Source organism: Ascaphus truei, chromosome 4 (assembly GCF_040206685.1).
Source record: "Ascaphus truei isolate aAscTru1 chromosome 4, aAscTru1.hap1, whole genome shotgun sequence".
Classification (NCBI taxonomy): domain Eukaryota; kingdom Metazoa; phylum Chordata; class Amphibia; order Anura; family Ascaphidae; genus Ascaphus; species Ascaphus truei.
Window position 1 is genome coordinate 378,861,929 of NC_134486.1, and position 22,831 is coordinate 378,884,759.

The 22,831-nt window shown below is 43.0% G+C and overlaps 1 protein-coding gene across 1 annotated transcript in view; it reads right to left on the reverse strand.

The window, feature by feature from the left end:
* LDAH (lipid droplet associated hydrolase) overlaps positions 1 to 22,831 on the reverse strand; it is a 268,312-nt gene that overhangs the window by 52,157 nt on the left and 193,324 nt on the right. The window contains exon 5 of the mRNA XM_075598447.1: positions 6,391 to 6,631. Coding sequence (XP_075454562.1) covers positions 6,391 to 6,631 — 241 coding nt within the window. The remainder of the gene's footprint in view (positions 1 to 6,390; positions 6,632 to 22,831) is intronic.

Genomic DNA, 22,831 nt, shown 5'->3' on the forward strand with positions numbered 1-22,831 from the left:
AGTGAATGGGGGCACTCACTGTATCTAGGCCAGAGTATTCCCAGCTGTTCGCTAGCGGGGTACCCCCGGATGGTACCCGCTCACGATGCAAACCCCACCCGCTACCGCATGAGAGGTGTCTGACACACACTCTATCAAGGCCATCGTTTTACCTTGTCCGGGACATTTTATGCAAGATCTGAGAGGTGCTTGAACTACACGTATCAGTGCCAGGGCCATTTCACTGCCGAACAGCGGAGATGTGCTTGAAACACACCGTATCGTCCCAGGTGCCGCAGATGACTATGCCTACCGGGGATATGAGTTGCAAGACAGCACCCCACTTTGGGCCATCTGTCAGGTACCTTTTATTTGTTCCACGTTCCAGGGCTGAGATGTGACGGACCATCAAGGTATCAGCTGAGGGCATGCTGCAGCACATGCCCCAGGGGGATATGACTTGAAAGACAGCACCCCCTGCGATGGGACTGCAGTGTTTGCTCAATTAATCTGTGCTAGATCCGCAAGTGGGATAGGATGCTCAACCGTGGTTATGACTTGAAAGACAGCACCCCACATTGGGACTAACCGCTTGCAGTTAGGGAGGATTATAGTGCCTGTGGAGCATGCCAGCCGGTGTGGCAGCTTGAAATATAGCAACCCCAAGATGGAGTTTGTCGCAGGCACTGAGGGGGAGAGTTCAGGGTTCCTGAGGAAGATCTTGGAGTCTGACCGTGGTTCCCGCCAAACATCAGAGGGGCCGCGTGGTGAGTTGCAAAATGCAAGCTCATAATTTGCAAAATATCTGTAGCCACAACCCTTCTATGTCGACTGGGACTCCTGATTTCACCAGAGGGAGGAGTCGAAGAGCCAACGGCTCAGTGTGGGGTGTGGCCGGATGTGAAGCCCGCCAAAGCCCAGACGTACGTGTTGCTCAGTGCAGAGAGACATACATCCAAACTGTCCCCGCATTTACCACCATGGATAAGCTCCCCTACCAGCGATATGTGCTGTCCAAAGGTCTCCTAATGCTGCGGGACAGGGAAGAGAAGTTCTTGCATTACGTCTACCTTATTTGCCTTTGTCCCGGAGGCGAGATAGGAGACGATGCCTGCTGCCAACAGTGCAATGTAGCGTACCTGCAACCGTGGCTGCCGGCCGGTGATCGGCCTAATCCTCTGTGGAGGTGTGGAGTCGGGTCAAACTGTTACGTAAGCTCCAGCGGGTAGCAGAGAATTCCTCTGTGGATGCAGAGAGGGTCTACCTAACCATCTTGTCTGATCTCTTCCACCCCGGCCGCAACGCTACCAGCATCGTCCTTCATGGGGAGTACTAAAACCCCAGCCCGGACTCAGTAGCGTAGTCCCTGGGCGCTCACCACTTCCAAGAGAGCAGTGTTTCCAGCCTGGAGGAGCAAAGAGAACAAAGGGAGGACTTACCTTTTTCCACACCAGCCGGCATGAGAGGCCTCGAGGCCTTCTCGTTCACCCTGATGGAGTCATTGCCTAGCTTTACCTAGCCGGAAGAGGCCTGCTGGACGCTCTCCACCATGCATCCTGTGATCGATCTCCAGTGCGAGGTGACCCCAATGTGATCCCAGCAGCCCGGCGGACGGTTAGCGAGGGTGTGCCTATCATTGAGGTACCGGGCGGTGCCTCCATCACTCTGAGGTGGCTATCATTTCCACGGAACCAGTGCCAGGTGACTACCCGGCAATGGTGATCCAGGATATCGATCCAGCATGGGCAGCAGGACACGAGAACGCCCACCGCTTCCTAACGCGGCACCCAGAAATACAGCAGGTCCGAGTCCATGTGAAAACAAACATGGCAGCCGCTGAGGAGCACGTAGAGGAATACCTACGATGCAAGCGGGCCCGTGATGTGCTTCAGCCCCGCAGACCGATGCATAGGCATCCCGATCATAGTACCAGCTGGTACTACTTCTGTTGCTGCTTCTACAACTCCTCCGGCGCAGCCGGTGGGGGCTATTCCCGATGAAGCCTTCGTTCATAGTGTGTGACACTCCTGCACCGGTGAGTACTTCCGCAGTACAACTTGTGGTGTTGCAGCGCCAGGAGCGGGACCAATTGCTGGTTAAGGCCAGTACTGAGGCCGTTGTCCCCGAGCCTCGGGGCCTAAAAGGTCAGGACCAGAACTGTACAATGTCCAAAGCCGCTCGAGGGCGTGGACAAATGAACGCTTTTATTCGTGCAAGCTGTGCACGTTATATAGCGGAGTGTGATCCGCTTGAACTGTCCTGTTTTTCTGCTGACCAGGATGAGGTTCAGGACACTGTTCTTTTTTCTCCGGCTACGGAGGTGGCTGATGCTAAGCCAGTCATGGACAAAAAGGTGCCAGCCCAATCCCCCTACTGCCCGTTCTGCCCATTCTACAGTCCCCACCACCTGCCAAGAAATCTCTGCTCTAAGTAACAAATATAGTCCTCTGTCCTCTCAGCCACAATCACCTACCATGCCCATGGCACCCAAGTGTAATGTTGGAAATGTATAAAATATGTATGTTTCTTCCGAAGCTAGTGATGTGTACCAGTGGTGGGATCCTATGTTCAGGGGTTATGTGCCGCACTTAGACCGGACATGCTTTATTCTGGAGAAGGGCGAGCAGGTAGATCACTGGCGGGAGAACGGAAAATTTACCCTAGAGCAGGAGGCAGAGATTATGAGAAAGCGTAGCCAACATATGGACCAGGGGCTGTTTGGACAACCAGAGAAAGAGGATATTTAAGCTTCCCCCTGGGTGGGACCATTATTCTGGGTGTTGCCAGGCCGGGCATGTGGGCAGAATCTCATGAAAAATTGCTGTGCAGAGAGTCCTAATCCAGTGGTTTAGGTGCTCTCATGGGTATGACTACCCTTATCTGCCTGAAGTGCTCATGAGAACCGCAGAATCTCATAGGGATGAGTAGGTAAGGGCGCAGTAGTTGAATATATGGCTCCTAAATATAATACCTCTGCGGTATTCAGAGAGCAGAATATCTGGTCAAGGTCTGGCAGGTGGGATGAAATATTCACCTGGATAGGGTGGAATATGTAAGTGAGTTCGGCAAGAAGAGGTGCTGCTCAGTGACAGTGCCTGATAAGGAGGGGAAGCTTGTACGGAAGCCAGACCCTGATCACTACTATTGATACTGCAAATTGTAAAGGGAGATTACAGCAGGAACTGTACTGCAGCCGGGCGAAAGGTTCTCTTGGCTAAGAGAAACCAGTTATGCCACAAATGTAATTGCATTGTATTTCATGTGTTTTTGTAATTCTGTGGGGCGGCACAATTATTGGTGGTGCATAATTATGCTCCTCATGCAGGGTCGTGAGGAGGATTTTCAGAGGGAGGATGTAGCCTAGTGCACCTGGCTATAGCCTTCCACTGGCCTCAACACTATAAGTCCTGATAGGAACAGGCAGTGTTGGGGTTAAACTCCTGCGCAGAGCCTAGCCTGCAGTTGCAGCCTGGATGGGTACTATGTTGCCATATCCGGGGGCAGGCCTACACCGCGGTTGGAGTGTCATACCTGGGGAGGGTACTGACTGGGTCACATGTATATGGTGTAATGCCTGTCAGTACCTGGACCTGCCCTGCTATGGGGTGGGGTTGAAAGACCCCTCCCCCCAGGTATAAAAGCTGACACTCCACCAAACTGATTGTGTGGTATGGTGTGATTCCCTTTTCCTTGCAAGAGGGTAAAGAGCTGAGGAGGGACTCTTGGGGCCTCAAGCGCCTGGGGTCTGCTCCAGGGAGTGTGTAGGATGTAATGCTATATGCCAAATAAAGATGCCGTTGTACCAGCAATAATATGTGGTAATTGAAAAGCAGAATTGCCTGTGGGGACCATCCTGCTTCTAGCAGGATCCTCATGGGATGGAGGCGCTGCCCCCTAGGAGGAAAAGCCTGCCCTGTTGCCGCCCCCACCCAACATCAGCGGACTAACTCAGACCTCCTGTAAGTAGCAGGTGAGCTACAGTACCAGAGAAACACCCATGTAGTGGCCGTATCTCCTGTGGGAGGGGGGAACAGGTGCTACATGTCTATATATAGAAACATCTTTAAAACCTATTATAATGGAATACATATGTGAATGGATTGGTGAAAATAGCTACGAGGGTTGTAGTTTGCAAAAGAACCAAAAATATTAAAAGTCTAATTATAAAGATCTTCCATAAACCACCAAATAGTTGTAAAACTGAAGAAGCCAAACCTTTGATATATAAATGGGCAAAAAAAAACCCCACAGAGGCCTTAATATAATTATGGCAATTTCAGGTACCCGAACATTGAATAAATCAGTGAAAGTATCAGTGTATCAGATTCTAGAGGAACCAGGTCTCTGGATTTCATTAAAGACAAATATATGACCGATGTGTTTTGTATATTGGACCCAGTTACTGTACAAAAAATAAAGAAACAACATTTAACATTTTTTAAGTAAGTTGTCATTAGGGGAACTGTGGTCATAATTGACTGAAATAATTTATCAAGATAGCATCTAACAAAATATCTCAAGTTTAACAAAGTTAGAATAAGTAGGTATATTAATCTAAAGAACTGTTTACTATGAATAAACTATGATGAATCAAGACGATAAATGTAAATCAATTGGGCAATACATGTAAAAGTAATTCATCTAAACCAATGTGACTAAATAAACATGCATTTTGATTAATGAGGTGAGAAAGGACAGGGGTATCACTTTAAAATTACAGATTTTTTTTTTACACAAAAGTTGCAGAAGGGTAATTGGAATAGCAATAAATAAGAACGAAAACATAGAAAAAAGAATTCAGCACTGAAAATGAGTAATCATACACATTGAGGGTGTTCAATTACTACAGGATGAGTATCACAAGGTACTGTATGTAACCTCCTGCCTGTAATGGCAGGGCTGTAAACTTACAGAAGTACAGACCAGCCACATAAAGGGAACAGGTACTCCCAGAACATTGTGTATTCCTGCGACTCGGTAATAAAACACATCACTATGCCTGTGTAGAGAAGGCTGTGGATTGCTTTCATGTGGCATACACACTATGGGAGGAACATGCATGAGCAGGCCAGCACCTCGCTATTTACCAAGAAGCATTGCTCTAGGGAAGGCAAAGTGTGCAGAGACAACTCCCATAGTGTAAACGTGTTCTCAACTTCAGTCCTCAAGACCCCCAACAGGTCAGATTTTAAGATATCCCTGCTACAGCCCACGTGGCTCAATCAGTGGCTCAGTTAAAGACTCAGCCTGTATTAAGGGATAATACTGTATTCAGGGATGGCTCTTTGATAATAAAATTAGAACTTAACATGGTTTCATGAGGGATAGGCATTGCCAAACAAGACTTATTAGCATCTTTTGAGTAAGCAGTGATATAGAGATCAAGACAATGTATTACAGTAGGTGGCGTCTTCTTATATTCTGTGAAGGCTTTTGATATAATGCCATGAACGGGGTTCTTGCACCAAATTTTTTTAAACTTGTTTTTGGACCTGATAACATTTGTTGTTAATTTAGAGATAGTTACTGTAAATGATAGAAAATGGTGAGTGGTCATTATTGGACATGTTAAAATGACAGAAAAGGAGAAGTCATCAACAACAAAAAAACAAAAAGAGATCAAAAGTAAAAATGAGGAACGTACTCCTTCTGGAGAATGTGATGCCAAACATAGGAGGTAAAGGAGCATCTTGAAGGTGCAGTCCTTCATAGGACCACAATGAAACAAGGGCAGTGACACGTTTAAGAAGTTAAATCGAGGTAATTGCACATTGTTTTTTTTTACAATAGTTGGCTCCGTGTTTGGCTAGGATATACACCAGCGCCCTACAGTATTATCACTACTCTGTGTGATGAGGAAGGCGACAGATTTATGCCAGGCTTCCGCAAGGATCTCTGCGGGTACCGCAACCTGATCCAACTTAAATGGCACTTAACACCGGATGGGGGTGTAGTTCATTGCATCAGGCCCTAGTGAATCTGACCCTTACAGAAGTCTTCTTCTACTATTTGTAGACGATGGGAAGGAAATAAGAAAAGTAGTCAACACAGATTCAAAATGACCAATTTTAGCAAAATATATAAAATGCTCAGAACCAAAGAAACTATAAGAATTGCCCACTAACAGGGGAAAAATTATTTTTTTCAAGAAAATTCTGCATGTTGTAGGTAATTTCTACAGCTGTAATTGACATTATTGATCTGAAAAAACCCCCAGATTTCTCAGTGAAGTATGAGGTCATATATTCTGCTTATTACTCAATCTCTGAAACATTGTTGATTAATGAGCGTCAACAGGTTTACAGTGGTACATGCATTTAGTAGGCATGAATGTACTACGTTTAAAAGATATAAAACAAATAATTTCAATAAATGAAAAAACATAGATATATAAAAAGAAAAATTGCTCACCTGTACAATCCACTCTAAAGAGGTTTACTGAGGCAGCCACTGAAGCTTCATCAACAGATTTTATTCCCCGCAGAACAAATCTCACCAGTGAAGTTTTTACGCTTTCTGGTAGAAAGGAGAGTAGATAAATAGGCATGTATATTACGTAGCGCAGACTACACAACAAAGGTGTCATGATTTTGCCTTGGGGTGACTGAGCCATGCGTTCAATTGTCGGAAACAGCATCACTGATTGTAGAACCTGCAAAGCCATAAAGAAGCAAATGTGTCAGGCAAAACCCTCTGGCACTTTAACACGTTTAAGGAGACTATTTCCCTTCCTGCCGTTTGATGTTAAATACTTTTCTTCATGTACAGTATTAACAGAAGATTATTGCAAACTCCCAAGCTTCTAAAGTTAAAGGAAAGGGATATGTAGGCATGTTAGAAACTGAAGTTCAACTTATAAGCAGACAAAGTACCACTAGAGGGCAAAGTGTAGATATTATTTGGAGTGTTATGCACCAACATCTAGAAAAACTAGGGTTATTATGTGTTACATACATGTCATTCTGTGCTGAAAATCTTAATTAGCTAAAGACTAATAATAAGAATAAAGATTGATTCTTCAAAAAATAGTACTAGGTTCTACAGACTAAGAGGACCATGTTTCAATTATCATACATGATGGAATCTTACCACTGATGGGTCAGCGTACTGAAGACAAAAAGTTAGGACAACATTTATTTCGAGAAATATAGTTTGTATGAACATCGTTTTTCACATTAATTAAATGTATTAAGTCTGAGGTGGTGTTAACCTTTGTGTCCTAAGAAATCCTGTCAATTGTAAGAAATGTTTTTGACAGCTCTCTAACATAAATCCATAATCTGCTGTGGTACGACCGATAAAATTAAATTCAATGTATGAGATGTTTAGAGGCATGTGTGCAAGTATTTTTGTTACTTGAACCTTTCCAACTTTTTTTGAGAAGGGGCGCACCTGAATTTTTTTTCAACTCTTGGGGTAACCCCTACTCTTCAGACTTCACTTATCTCTAAACATGAAACACTCAACCTGCTTTTCACACGCGCACACACACACACAACCTTGTCTTACATGCTCATCCTCTTCTTACACACTTATACATCATATTCAACATTTCACTCAACACTCACTTCCTATTTATCCCCCTTCTCACACAGCACACTCACCCACGTTTCACACACCACATTCACCCACTCTTCTCTTACTTACACCACGCACCTTCCTCCATCCCATAAAAAGCACTAACCTCTCTTTCCCCACACAATGTCATCACATCCCCCTCACCCCCCAAACCATCACCTCCTCACCCCACACATACACAGGTCCATCATACACTCTCCTCCCCACACAAAGCTCTCAATCTTTCCATCTTTCCAGTCACTGCCTTCCCCATACACCTCAAACACATCAGCTGTTTATCTGAAGCATCCTGCGCTCTCTGAAGATGCAGGGGCTCCTCTCTCTCCTCTGTGACGTACTGAGAGAGGAGAGGCGGATCTGCATCTCCAGGCAGAGTGCGACTTGTCCGCTGATCTGCCAGCAGCAGTTTTCTCCCTGGGCCGCAGCATCCTTGGCTCAGCGTCACGGCACACTGATTGAGAAACACTGTTCTAACATATGCTGCTTGCACACATTGTGCTATATATGACAATGGGATATGGCATTTTTTAATTTAAATTTAAATTACCATTGTGATTGTAATGATTGAAAAAGGACCTACACTACAGCTCAGGAGACCCGATAGCCTTTTATCATTGCTTGCTAAAAAGATGTCTTCATGGATTAATAATCTATGCCCTGCTTTGGGAGCTATACACCTTTAATGAGGAATATTTCCAAACATATTTGATCACTTCTGACATACAATTTTTAGCACCCAGAAATAAACAAGAACACTTTAAACGAGGCTTTTTGAGACTGCTTTCAGCTGTCCAATGTATAAAGAAATTTTATGCATGAGATTCCCATTTTTAATTGGAATGCTGGCTCCATATTAAGCCGTATAAAATGCTTAATGTAATTTGCTTAAGTAATAAACATATTCTAGCTAAAAGTGAGGTCATTAAAGTGATGTAATTTGGGCTGAAATGCTTAACATTTTATAAAGTACTACAATGTATAGTGTAAGGGAAGATGAAGTAGTGACATATCACTCCAAACTAATGAATAAACTGCAGCTTTTGTCATCTGTCGAAGAAGTTCATATTAGGTTGAATGGTGACAGGAGTTGCTTGTAAGGTAAGAACCTAACTTGCATGATACGGCCTTGATGAGACCTCACCTGAAGTGCTATGTCCACATCTGGTCTACAGAGCACAGCAAGAATGTTGATGGTATTGAAAGAATTTAGCAGGGAGCAGCTAAGGTCTTAGGCAGCGTGTCGAGTATAAAAATACCAATATCAGCTAATAAACTATTTTTAAAAAATATTTATTTTTATTTTTACTGTACCCTTCAAGTTTTCTTTTCTTTTGCCTTGATTGAAGATTGCAGAAAATGTGGAGTTCCTAAATATCATGAGCTTGGCATTTGAGAATCTTGGTAATATATGGTGGGTTACAGAGATAATTCATAGGACATATAAATAGTAGTTTTTGTGGTGCATACAAGCCATATAGTGTTACCTGATTTAATTGTTTGTTAAAGGTAAAAGTGGCATCGAGGGCCATATTTACCAAGACCCGTTCAGCCTTTGCACCATTTATTAAACCTGGATCTAAATATGTGACCACCGTGACATGTAGCACATCACATGATCCCGGAAAGTAAGATGATAAATCAGTTTGGGTAAATCTTCCTAAACCACTCATAGAGACACAAGTATAATCATGAATTGCAAGTTTTAGTATATCTATTTGAGAATGACTACTGAACAGCACAATAACATACAGTGGTGAGAAAAAGTTTGTGAATCCCTTTTTTTTTTTTTTTTTTTTTTTTTTTTACATATTTCACATATTTGAAACCTAAAATGTTATTAGATTTTAATCTAAGTCCTACTAATAGATAAAGATAACCTGATCAAACTAATGACACAAACACATGATACTTTTTCAATATTTATTTATTCACAAATGATTGTACATTAAATATCCATGTGTGAAAAAGTATGGGAACCTATAGATTCAGTACCCCTTGAGCAACAATAACTTCAACTAAGCCTTTCCTCTAACTGCTGGTCAGTCTCATCGGTTTTGAGGAATTTTGGCCCATTCCTCCTTACAGAACTGTTTCAACTCAGTGACATTTGAGGGCTTCCTTGCAAGGACAGCTCGCTTCAAGTCCTCCCAAAACATTTCAAAGGGGTTCCGGATATTGACTAGGCCTTTCTAAAATACGACATTTCTTCTTCTGCAAACATTCTTTTGTAGATCTGCTTGTATGTTTAGGATCATTGTCTTGCTCTATGACTCACGTTCGCTTCAGCTTGAGCTCACGGACGGATGGCCTGACATTATCCTCTAGAATATTTTCTTACAATGCAGAATTCCTGGTTGTGTCAATGATGGCAAGGTATCCAGCAAAGCAGCCCCAACCCATAACACTCATGCTTGATGGTTGGGATAATGTTCTTCTGTTCGAACGCAGTGTTTGCTTTTCACCAAACATAACGTTTCTCATTGAGGCCAAATTGTTCTAACTTTAACTAGTCTGTCCAGAGAACATTATTCCGGAAGTCTTGTGGATCATCTATGTGCTCTTTGGCAAACTTCAGATGGGCAGCAATGTTCTTTTTAGAGGGCAGTGGTTTCCTCCTGGCTATTCTTCCATGAACACCAGCTTTGTTCAGTCTTTTCTGATAGTTGAGTTATGAACACTCACATTAGCCAAGGTGAGAGTGGTTTGCAGATCCTTGGATGTTGCTCTGCGGTTCTTTGTGACTTCCTGGGTGATTTGCCGGTTTGTTCTTGGAGAGATTTTGGTAGGATGACCACTCCTGGGTAGAGTGACTGACTGTGGGCTTGAACTCTCTCTATTTTCTTTCCTTGTCTTTCCTATTGTCTGATTTTGCTGCGCTTAATGTATTTTAATTCCCTGTACTGTATTCTTTGTGAAGTGCTGAGTACACCTTTGGCGCTATATAATTAAAGACATACAATTTGTGGACTGTGACAGTGGATTCGTGGAACCCCAAATCCTTAGAAATGGTTTTGATCGTGGCATGACATGTTTTCACATATCTGTATGGTGAAGACCAAACTCACTAAGTTTCTGCTCTTTATATAGGGTGGATTCTCCCAAACTCACACCTGAAGATCTACCTAATTATTTAAACACCCGATTCTAATTGGCCCCTTTAATTTAGCTGATAAAACCAGGGTTTCACTTACTTTTGTACACACCCTGACTCTTAATTACTCATTGTTTGTCTAATTCATACATCATTTTGTTTAATAACACATGGAATTGGTTAATATAAACCCTACTGGATATTTAAGAAAAGACTAGTTTTGATTCAAGTTTATCAAGGAAAAACTATGGAATTTCCGTAATTATCATTGGGGTTTACATACTTTTTCTCGCCACTGTACATTATTACATTAGATAAATATAAGTAGAAATGTCTAGTGCATGCATTCAGGGATGTTGCAGTCAAATCTGTTCACGGTTAAAAATACACATGGTGATCCATGAAAAATGTCCATGTTGTACAGTGTAAAATAAACCAGAAAATTCACATGGGCATCTGTGAAGAATGTGGTGTAGATATTAAATGAGTAATCCTATGTAGATCTCTCTCTCTCATACACACATTGAATCGGGGACTTGGAAAAGGACATCTCATGTCAATCAAGTGTTTACTCCATCCATAACTGCTCCGTGTCAAAGGTCAAATGAGGAAAAAAGTGGAGTGAGTACTACATGGAGTGGCATAATACAAAAAGGAGGTTATAATAAAAAAAACCTTCACACGTTTCATCTTACCATGGTAACAAACTGGCTCCCTGAAGTATGCCTGTCCAGCTTTTGATTGAGAATCTCTGACCTCCAAAAAAAAAGTGTCTTAAACTAATCAGCAAACTTCAAAAACACAATGTCCTATCCCTACATCCCCTAGGTGAATAATGAAATGATTATTCGAACGGTGGACTCAGCAGAGATGAATTCCCCACATGGATCATGTGCTGGTGGCAAAAAAAACTGCTTTGTAATAATTTGGGACAGCAAATGGTTAGTGTAGCCTCCGTCAACCAAAAGAATCCTCATCTTAAATTCCACACACATTATGTAAGGCACCGAGGACAAAAGAACTTCAAATCAGCTGGCAGGAAAAGGAAGCATTGAGTTAACTTTCCATAACTGATCCATTACAATGACCCATGAAAGCAAAACTGAGCACATTGAAAACATGAAATCTGACAGGCAGAACAGCACAGCTACCAACATAAAAAAAATGATTTACATTCTAAATGCTTAGAAAATGCTTAGGAACTAGAGAGGAGCGAGCTTGGATTTTTGAAACTTGACACCTCGAACCTGAGCATTCAGAGCCAAATTTACCATGACAGTATTGGCTACATGTTGTTCGGATTGCCGAAGTCCAGGGGATTCCAAACTCGCTCGTTTCTACTAGAAACAATTAAAGCCTAATTTGATTTGGAATGAAAAGACAAGTCAATCTCAGAAGTATCCGTTATATATAAAACAGACTCCTTAAAGATTTACTAAAACCAAATGCTGTTTATCTGTCAAAAATAACACTTACTTTGATATATTTCAGTACATCCCTTGCATTACTTTATTTTCCCTGTGTTGCTTTGGTGGAGGGAAAAGCTATTATCTGTCAGGTGAAACCTACTACATTTTTCAAAGATAACATAATGATGCACTTAATAGTAATCTGCCGTCCAAATTTGACAATGTGTCACATTAATCAAAATTTCTTCTACTCAGCATGTAAGAACCTGAAGGCAAAATCACTAGGGTCAAGGAAATACACACTGCTTTATTAACACAGCTGTGCAGAGAAGGCATCCAAGTTAATGCACATGACAAAACAGACACACTTTTCTAATGTTACTCCTCCATCAAAGCAAGTCCATCTAGAATAACACATTGACTTTGCTCTAAGGCAATATTATAACACATTCCACATTGGTATTTGAAATCTATACACTTACAAACTCGAGATACTTTGGTTATAAACATATCTGTTAAACCTTAAAAGGATATAACTAAACTTTTCTTGCCCTAGGCACAAAATTATAAACTCCTAAACTTAACAGTTTGGTAAATTAACTTTCCTTGCATGTTCAATAACAATATGAGAGGATAGAGTTTTTGGCTAATAATTGAGGACCTCTTTGAGGATCAGTGCACTGTAAAATAATGTGTGTTAAAGAAAAACATGATGCCAAGAAAGTGTCCGAGCATAAGTATATAACGTGCATGTTTTCATTGGCAGGACTTTATCTGGTCGGGAAGAATTACTGGGATATTCTTTGGCAATTATTGGCATGCACCAGGATATTTTTTCAATAGTTCAAAAATAGGTGTACGTAACTAGACCCAGGTGCCATCTTCAAATTCTAAACTTCGAGCGTATACATTTAATTAAACGGGTATGTTGAACTATTTATATTGGGACAACACAGGAGCTGACACTTTGGCAGTGCTACTTAAGATTTCAGAATTGTGCAAAATGTAATGAAGGAAACAAACAATAAAAAAAAACATAAAAAACAAAAGAAATATATACATAAAACCGTGATTCTAGAATGTTATGGTCAGGCCAACAAAATGACAAGTCATCAACCAACTAAGTTTTCTTGGAAATATTCATCTGGCTCCTCTACTCTTGGATGTTAGGTGACTGGAACTGCCTAGCTGGAGCCTCCGCTATAAGAAAGGATTTTGGAGGTTGAAGTATCAATGTTTTCTTGTTGCAAAGCTGGTGAAGTTCTGGGGCAAGACACTGTACCATATGTATCACAGAAACAAATCACATTAAAGGCAATCAAATGTTTCTCTTTGTTGGATCTGGTGCAAATACTTTCCTCTGAATAGCACCAGGTATGCTTTGATACATAGACCCAATCTCTCATATGAAATACAGTAATGACTGTAATAGACTTGTGATGTGCATATATTTCAAAGAAAATTTAAAAAATGTTAGCCTCTTTGGCATGCTGTAACTGGGTAGTTAGGGTAAGGGGTTAATACACTGTCAAATTTGTATATGCCATTTTTTCCCTCCCCACTTCAGGCTGGCCTTGGGACCAATTCATTTTTCTATATGTCAGCCTTCAAATACCTGTATATATAGTCTAATTCACTGGTTCGACACCCTGGACTAGCAAACAATTAATGTTTTTATTTGCTCACCAACTACCCATGGGGTTCGCAGCATGGATCAGGGAATAAAAGGTCTCTGACCTGATTGTAGCACACAGGTAGGGAATGGGTTAAAGCTTGATCCCAAAAGCGAAGTGGACTATTAAGCAGGTAGGGGGAGGGGTTATTAATGGGGTGTAGAGGGGAATAGCCGACCGTTCTGCCTGAGAACATCCAGACCAACTCCTGACACAGCCCTCAGCCCACTACCCCACAGAGTTCCTGCTGTTATGCTGGGAGCACCGTATTAGCTTAAATGAGTTCCCCCGCTGAGTCATTCGTCCCCGATCCTGGTGAATGAGCGTGCTGCCAGCTAAACAAATCCGGACGAAATCCAACAGCAAAAAGCGGTGCACTGCAGACAAAGTATGCAGCCAAACGCAGCTTCTTGAAAAACGGCTTATTTAATGAAAAAATTAACAAACATTCACATAGTCAGATCCACTCTGACGCGTTTCGTCCCGCTTGGGACTTTGTCAAAGAGTGAGTGACATTTTCCCACAGCATTGGCCCTCTTTTCTCCAATTCTGGTGGATTTGAATCAAGGAGCACTAAACATTGTATTGTTGATTGATCTAAATAGTCATGAGCAAATATGGAGTGTTGCGTTCTCAGATGTGTGTGTGGTGCCAGTCGAGAACTTGGTCAGATATCCCTGAAAAAGTTTTCATCCACTGTATTAGGAGAATATGGTCAACTATGTTGAAAACAGCCTGTAGGTCCAACAGGATGAAAATTTATGGAGATTCTATGTCCATAGACGTCCTCAAGTAGCCTATGACATGTATCATGGCAGTTTCAGTGCTGTGACTAAACCCTGAAAAAATATTGCGATCCTAAGAGCTGTGATTGCCATGTTACAGCTCTTAAGAGTTTATTAAATAGCATGTGAATCTGTCACTTTATGTGAAAATGACTCATTTACACGCTCATTTACATGTTGGCTGAGAAATTCAGATTTCATTTATCTCTGCTACAGTACTTCTACAACTGGGAAAAATGCTCAAAGTCATCTCTTTGTTGCACAAACGTCTGAAGAACACTCTTTGGAATATATTGATGAAGGCATCATCATAGGAAAAATGCTTAAGGATGATTGGACCGACGTCCTGTTATATTAATTCAATCCTCAGTACTTTGCACTCAATTGCACAGCAATACTTGCAGCCTTTAATTATAATTGCAATGTATATGAAGACAATTCTCTATTAAACTGATTGAGGAGTTTGGTCTTAAACATAATTTATCTGGGAAATATCTATATGTAGTTTAGTAAATAATGCTCTTAGACCACATTATAAAGACTGGAATTGTAATCAGTGGACCCATAAATATTAAAATTGTGGTTTATTCAATGTACATTCAATGTACATATTGCATCTTTTTGAATGTAAAAGAGATAATCTAGGCTATATTTATTTACCTAACCATTCCTTGTGGCAGACAACTTATAGAAGACCAAATATGAAACCAAGGATGAAATCCAAATGCAAGAATCACCGCTTCTCTGTGGACTCACAAAACACAGAAGACAAACAAAAACACACCAGGAGAAAATAAAGGAATCATGTGTAGTACATTCCAAAATAATTCAGCATGGCCATGCATACAATACACACTTACAAGCTGTGCAATCTTTAAGGCTTAATCACTCAGGGATCTAGGCAATGGCTCCAGTACTTCCTGCTCACACTGCTGCTCTCAGCTTCAGTATTACCAGAAACTGCCTCTCCTAAGAATCCTTGCAAACGATCTCCAAAGCTAAAGTCTGCCAGTCCTCTGAAATAGTAAACTGATGCAAAACTGTACAATCCAGCGTGTTTCACCAGTCCAGTTTGCTGGCTTCCTCTGGAATCCCTGAGGAAACTACAGCTGACCCAGCTGAGAGATGTGAGAACGAACTACTGGAGCCACTGCCTAGATCCCTGAATGATTAAGCCTTAAAGATTGCACAGCTTGTGTTTATTGTATGAATGGCCATACTAATGTAGCCATGGCTGGTCCAGACTTTACTTTTTGCCTCCTGTCACGTAAGTCCCAGTAGTTATAGGCAGTGGCAGACTGTCCTGTGGGGTTTACCCCCCTCAGGCTGCCTCTCTGAGTGACGGGGTGGAGGTGAATCTGGGTCTGTGTACAGCCAATCATGGTGCAGACCTTGTGCCCTCCCCCTCTGTGCCTTAGGGAGGAAGTGTCCTAAATTATAGTCAGTCTCGTGATGAGTCTGGTCTGAGGAGCAGTGGAACTGGGTCCCTCCCAGCCAGGAGGAGACAGGCTCTCAGCCCTTAAGGGATTGAGAGTAGGAGACCTACCAGATTGCAAGGCCTCAAGATTGCAAGAAGGCCAGTGCCATCCAGAGGCCTGGGACTGATCCTAAAAACCCACGCATACGCTGTAATGACAACTACAGTGGCTGCCTCAATAAAGGATCCTTCTGCCCACTGACCCCACACAGCCTATAAGGTTTTGTGCTGTGAATGTTAAACAGTGTTAGAACTACAACTTCCCATGTTATTACTTTTAGGAAATTGAAAAAAATGGGATTATGATATTTATTTTCTACAGGATTCTAGACTGAATTCAGCATTTGGTATCTTTAATTCTAAGAGATTGGAGAGAGAGGGCTTCCTTTTGGTCTATTGGGCCTGATTCTTATTATGGTGTTGGGTTTGTTAATAGAACAGAAACAGTGGGAAAAACTGTGAAGAAATGTAAATAATTGTATTGAATTTGTGTTGTTTTGTTTGTTTTTGTCCCCTCCTGATGTAAATATGCAATATTTTGACAGTGTGTTTTTGTATTGTATACGTTGCATGTATTTTAACAAATAAAATTGCCTCAATAAAGGATCCTGTTTTACATACCTCTGCCTAAGTAACAGTCTATTGGGTAGAGGTATGCTTGAGAACTGTCATGGTGGGGACTGTCTCCAGTACACCTGGAGCCTGCTGTGACTGGAGGCGCTGACACCATGAGAAGAGCCTGAAGATCATCAAGAGCAGTGCTACACTAAATTATTTTGGAATGTACTACACATGATTCCTTTCTTTTCTCCCTTTGTGTTTTTGTTTGCCTTGTGTGTTTTGTCCACAGAGAAGTGCTGATTCCTTCATTTGGATTTCATTATTGTATCGTTTTGCCCACGTTGGAGGGTAATTTGTGAATCAGCAGCTCCAGAGGATCACGCACTTATCCTTTATTACTTTCTCAGTTGGATTTATATTCTATGGTATTTGAAATGTGTATCTGATTTATTTTGTACACTTGTCACACATTATTCACCTTTATAATTTAGTTAGTATTATTAGTGTTTATTAGAGTAGCGGTTTACATTTGATCACTTTCATAGTTATACAACCAAGGATAGCCTGATGGTATTAATCCCATTTAAATGTCATAGGGTTTACAAGGCAAGCATTTTTGTTCCATAGAACACAATGGAAACTATTCACTGAAGTGTTAACAATAATCAATGGAATAATTGTTAATAATCAATAATGACTATCGTATTTTAGAGAATAGAACTGAATGACTAACATATGTTAGTTGTTTTAATAATACCTGTGTCACGGGAGACCAGGCATTTACACCTTTTTACCAGGATCATACATTGAGCAAAATAGGTAAAGCGAAATAAATTGTACATTTATTCGCATGAAAAGGCATACACATAATGATACACAAACTACATAAGAAAAGACACACTTACTTGGGAACTGGGTTAAAAAACTAGACTTTCCTAGCTGCTGTGCACTCTGAAACAGAGTTTTTCCTTGACCGGGACTTAGCTCCAAACTTCTTAAGTAAAATCGTCTTGAAATCCCAACCGCGACTGCTACATTCGTTTATGAGAACTTGGCCGCAAAAAGCTGGACTTAGAAAATATTCTGAGTAGATTGTTCTGATCCAGTCCTCTGCTATTCGGCAAGAGAACTTTTTAACATGTTCAAAAAGCCAGCTGCTCTGGAGCTGAGAATCTCTCGACTGATTGGCTGAGGGGTTTCTTATAGTATTTTCGAGTTAATTCACAAAATACTACAGCCAATCACAGCATGGGAACTTTCTTAATAGCCAATCAGAGCGATGCCGGTCTGAAAAGCCAGGTAAGTGGGCAATCTGAATCTGCCAAGGGACATGTGCAAGTTTGCCACCTTAGTCCCTTGTTTTTCAGATGCCACCCGCTGGGTCAGGCTCCTCCAAGTCTGGAGGTGGGTACTTGAGCCCTTCCCTGCTACCCAAATAGCCTTCACAACTCAGACATCCCCTGGTGGCTTTCATCTGCGATGTTCTGCAGACTTTCTGGCACCTAACTTGGTAGCCCTGTGTAACGTACGTGCTCACCACAAACCTGGACCGGACCGCTGGGCTGAGGTGGGGATAGATATAGGAAAAAACTGTAGCACAGCTTCCCAAATAACGTGGTAACACAGGACTTGAAAAAAAAAATTATTGATTAAAAAACAGATACATGGGTAGTCCTGGCAGGTACTCTGACGCGTTTGACAAAGCGCCCTGAGCGTTAAACGCGTCAGAGTACCTGCCAGGACTACCCATGTACCTGTTTTTAATCAATAAACTTTTTTTTCAAGTCCTGTGTTACCACGTCATTTGGGAAGCTGTGATCCGTTTTTTTCCTATTGGATTTCGTTCATCTAGCTATGTGCTCGCTTGGATGCACGCCACGCTGAAGATCCCTTTGATTTTACTACAACCTCCTGCACTGTGCTCCCGTGCAGGGGGAACTACACAAGCCGAGCCGCACGGTCCTCAGCTCACTTCCCGGCGTTCCAGTCACCACGACGTCACACGTTCAGTGTAGGAGACGCAGACAGAACATACACAGGAGGAGCTGACGGACAACGGTCAGCTCATTAAGGAGTTCCTTCATTTTATCGGGCTTCTCTCCACCATCATCACGGAGCTACGCAGCCTACACCGTGCTGTTCCCTTCCTCCCCTCATGCTCTACTACCGATTAACTGTGAGTACATGAGTCTATGACAGGCACATTGTTTGTGCTATACGTGCTTAGCCAGCTGCCTTGATCATTCAATTGTTCACCTAACACTGGAGGATGTGAGGAGGGGTCACATATTTATATTTGCATTACTTTATGGATTTATATTCCTCTTCTTAAGGATCTTCAAGCACCAAATGTACAAATGCATACAGTATGTGTTCATTGAGCACCAATATCTTCTAGAGCTGACATTAGCCCTGGATCCAAACCTGGGGATAGATATACACTGACCTTAGACCAGGAAGCCAGATCTGGGTTGAGAATTCCGTGGTGAAACATACTGTAGCCGGGTCAGGATTGGAGAAGGCAGGATAATCCGTGGACAAGCCGGGGTCAGGATTAGAAAAGGCTGGGTAAACGATATCCATGCTGGGGTTTGGCAACAGGGCGCTGAGCGAAGGTGCTTCAACGTAGAAAGGAACAGGGGATCCAGTGCTTCAGCACAAAACAGCACTCCCTAGCCGAGTACAGCTGTGAGTAGTGGAGGCCACTGGAAGCAGGAGATTGCAGCAGGTAACAGGAACACCGATGCAGGCCTCTGCAGGAGGGAAGGGGATCCAGTGCTTCAGCACAAAAGCACACAGGGTATAGGCACTGCAGACAGGACAAGAAACACTGAGGCTTCAGTGTAACCACGGCGGCGTCTGCCAGTAACTAGGAGCAATGGCAAGAAGGCCAGGCAGGCCAAGCACAGGCTGTGGCAAACACAGTTACTAGAGAAAGTCTATGTTCAGCCACTTCCTGGTGGGCGGGGCAGGAGTTAAATAGAACAGACAGCAAATCAGACAGAGCTGCATAGGGGGCAGCAAGAAGCAGGCTGCAGTCTAATTGCAGAAGCAGGTGATGCTGATTGCAGAACCAAGGGGGCAGTTGTCTAGAAACTGCCAGGTGCTGTAAGGAAAAGGTTTCAGCAAAACCCAGGAGCGGATTCCTTAGACCATGGTAGCCTCTCGGAACATTGGTTCTGAAGTCCCAGCTCATTTACCATGCACAACAGTACACTTTATACTAAACACAATATTTATACAAATATACGTTTACATGTCCTAAGTCTCTGGGTATGGGGAATAGAATAGAAAGCTGCACTTTATTTTCTACTAGCCTATATTCCCCACACACTATCTCATAGACTTGGATTGGACGCTAAGAGTATCCTCACAACCTCATAATTATGGTTGGAGTGCCCATGAACCCAAATACAGTTTCTGGGTTAACTGGGCAGTAACTGGGTATCCCCCTTAACCTAGGGACGCATCATAGTTACAGGGACACTTTACATCCCTTTGCTCCATTTACCTTTCTGGGCTGTGCTGAAGCTGGGAACCCTAGCGGTGAGTCACGCAAGCGTTTTCAAGGGGAGATATTGCCGGGACAATGTGCCTACATGTATCAGAGAGCCAAGCATGATTCTCAGGGTGTTTTCAGGTTCCTAATTCTTTTAGGGCCAATCTACGTTTACCATTACTGTTGAGACCTTTAACATTCAGGGATTTACTACTGCACCGACACACTTTATTCGAGCAAATACCCAGTATGTACCTGGCAGATACCTGGAATGCGCCGCTCCTCACCTCTGACAAGCCCCGTTGCGTTTGCCTTCCCAGCCTGGGTTCATGCCTGGCTGACGGGCGGCTGATCTGTTAAATGATAATGATTAGGATTTAATAGGCTGCAATGCTTCGCGTGTCTACCAGATGGCATAAATTCATGAATTGTAATGCAGTATATATATATATATACTGTGCAGTATTGCAGCCAGGGGGAATAAAATGCTTCAATCCCTGCCTGGAAAATAACCCAATGCACTCGGGCAGAAAACAGTCACAAACCTCAATACACCCGGGTATACCCGAATTCGTGGGACTAGCCAAGCTCGAATAAAGTGTGTCGCCAGTGTACCTTCAATGGCGCTTGACTAGTCATTTCCAATGTTGTGTCTCTCACTCTCTCATGTGAAAGTTGTGAACGAAAAACTTTAAATGGTTGTAGGGAACAGATGGGGATAAAAAAAAAAAAAGGAAAGAGACTTTCCCCCTCTTGGAACTTGGGGAAAAACAAAAACAGCAAAAATTTAACTATAAGATGAGTGTAACCAGCCACTCATCCCAAATTTGCGCCCAGACCCTACATGGCCTGGCGGGCATATGGCCCTACTGGGGGCGACCTGACGTCGGGCATGCAGAGCTCCCAATGATCCTGCACACCCCGCCGCTATCTGCTCTCCCTCCGATGATCGCGTCCTCACCACAGCTTGATTAGAATATAAAAGAACCTACAAACACCTCAATTCCTAACACCCGTGGAACAAATAAACATTCTAGGGATAGGCTTCCCGGCTAGAACTATAAAAAGCCGGATTCACATTTTATCTTTAAGTGTTCAATGTCTTTTAACATTACATTTTCGAGCAGTAGTTTGCTCTTGGTTTCTGGATGAGGCTTAGTGTCCTTTGTATCTATAAACAAGAAATAAACAGCCCTTCTAAGTCTTTGGGCCAAAGGCCCCCTCACCCATCGCTGGGGCACTCAATCTGTGTGTTCACCGGTTTCGCCCGTCGATCAGCTGTAGCAACCCGGCAACCAAGAAGCAGGCAGCAGACTCCAAACCGTATATTAAACAGTACCTGTAATAGATTGGAAAAAGTATAGAGGGAGAAAGGGAGGAAAATAGAAAGAGGAGAGAAAACAAATAGCTACACATCCGGGATATCTTTCCCGGGGTTGCCAAATCGCCGGTCAAGATGATGGCCGCAGACTCGCCGAGACTCCCTCAAAGCCACCGTCGGTCTTGAATCTTTTATCTCCGGGCAACCTCAGCTGTTATCTTTTGGAGGCCTTCGGTGCTGGCCCGAGCCCTCCCTGGGGGTCAGACCCAATGCTGACAGAAAAGATGTTGATTGCTCGGGGTAACAGAGCAAGATCTGTCTGCCTTCATGGTTTACCACCAGGCGGAATGGAAAGGCCCACCGGTAGCGAATACCCTTCTCCTGGAGCATCGCCGTCACTGGACGCAGCCCTCTTCTCCTCTCAATTGTCACCCTGGACAGATCCTGGAAAATCTGGATGGAATTGTTTTCAAATTCAATGAGCCCCTGTTTCTGCAGGCTTTTATAATCCTGTCCTTAGTTGCATATTGGTGGAGTCTTAGGACCACATCTCTGCTTCTTTTGGGGTCCTCAAATCTCAGACCCAGGGCTCTGTGAGCTCTATCCATCAGAAGATTGCCATATTGTAGCTGGAGGTCAATTGACGTAAACAGTCTGTTAAGATATGGCTGGAGGGCTTCTGCGGAGACCGACTCAGGGACATGACGGATTCGTAAGTTCTGCCTTCACTCCCTATTCTCTAGAACGTCTATACCATCCCTCATGGCTCTTATCTCTTAATTGAGACACAGGACCTTATTGTCAGTATTTACCTGATTTTGTAAAGAAATGTCCATTTTATTTTCAAGCTCCGTAGTTCTGTAGTCAATAAAGAAACTTCTGTTTTAAATTTCTTTACAACTCTATCCAGAGCTGACTGAAAGCCTGCTTGCACTTCTTTAAGCATGTTCTGGAGGTCCTGTTTAGCAATGAATGTGTCTCCTTCTGCCATACTCAGCTCTCTGTCAGAAATCGCTCACCCACTCCCTCCTCCCCTGCTGTGAACCTCTCTGCCAAGTTTCTCAGGGTGGCCTTTCTGTCAGGTATGCCCCCTCTGATCCTGCAACTTGCCTCTCTCCTTCTCTGGCTATTGTTGCAGCCGGGCGCTCCTGTGCACTCAGCTCAGCAGCGCCATCTTTGTTTTTCCTTCTCTCCCTCTCCCCTGCCGCTGGCTGCCCGCAGCTGTAGCGGGAGATATCTGGGGTCCCTGGCTCTGGCATTTTCTTTTGGGCCATCCCTGCTGGTTCCCCCGGCTGGTGCAATGTCCCGCGGGGCCGATCGTAGTAGCGATCAGGGGTTAATTTGAAATCTGTCGGCGGAGTGCACAGAGCTTCCTTAGCTCGTGTGCATCCGCGATAACGTCACGCGCGCGCCCCCCAAAATGATTTTTTAAGTACAGAAACATTGTGTCAAAATGAA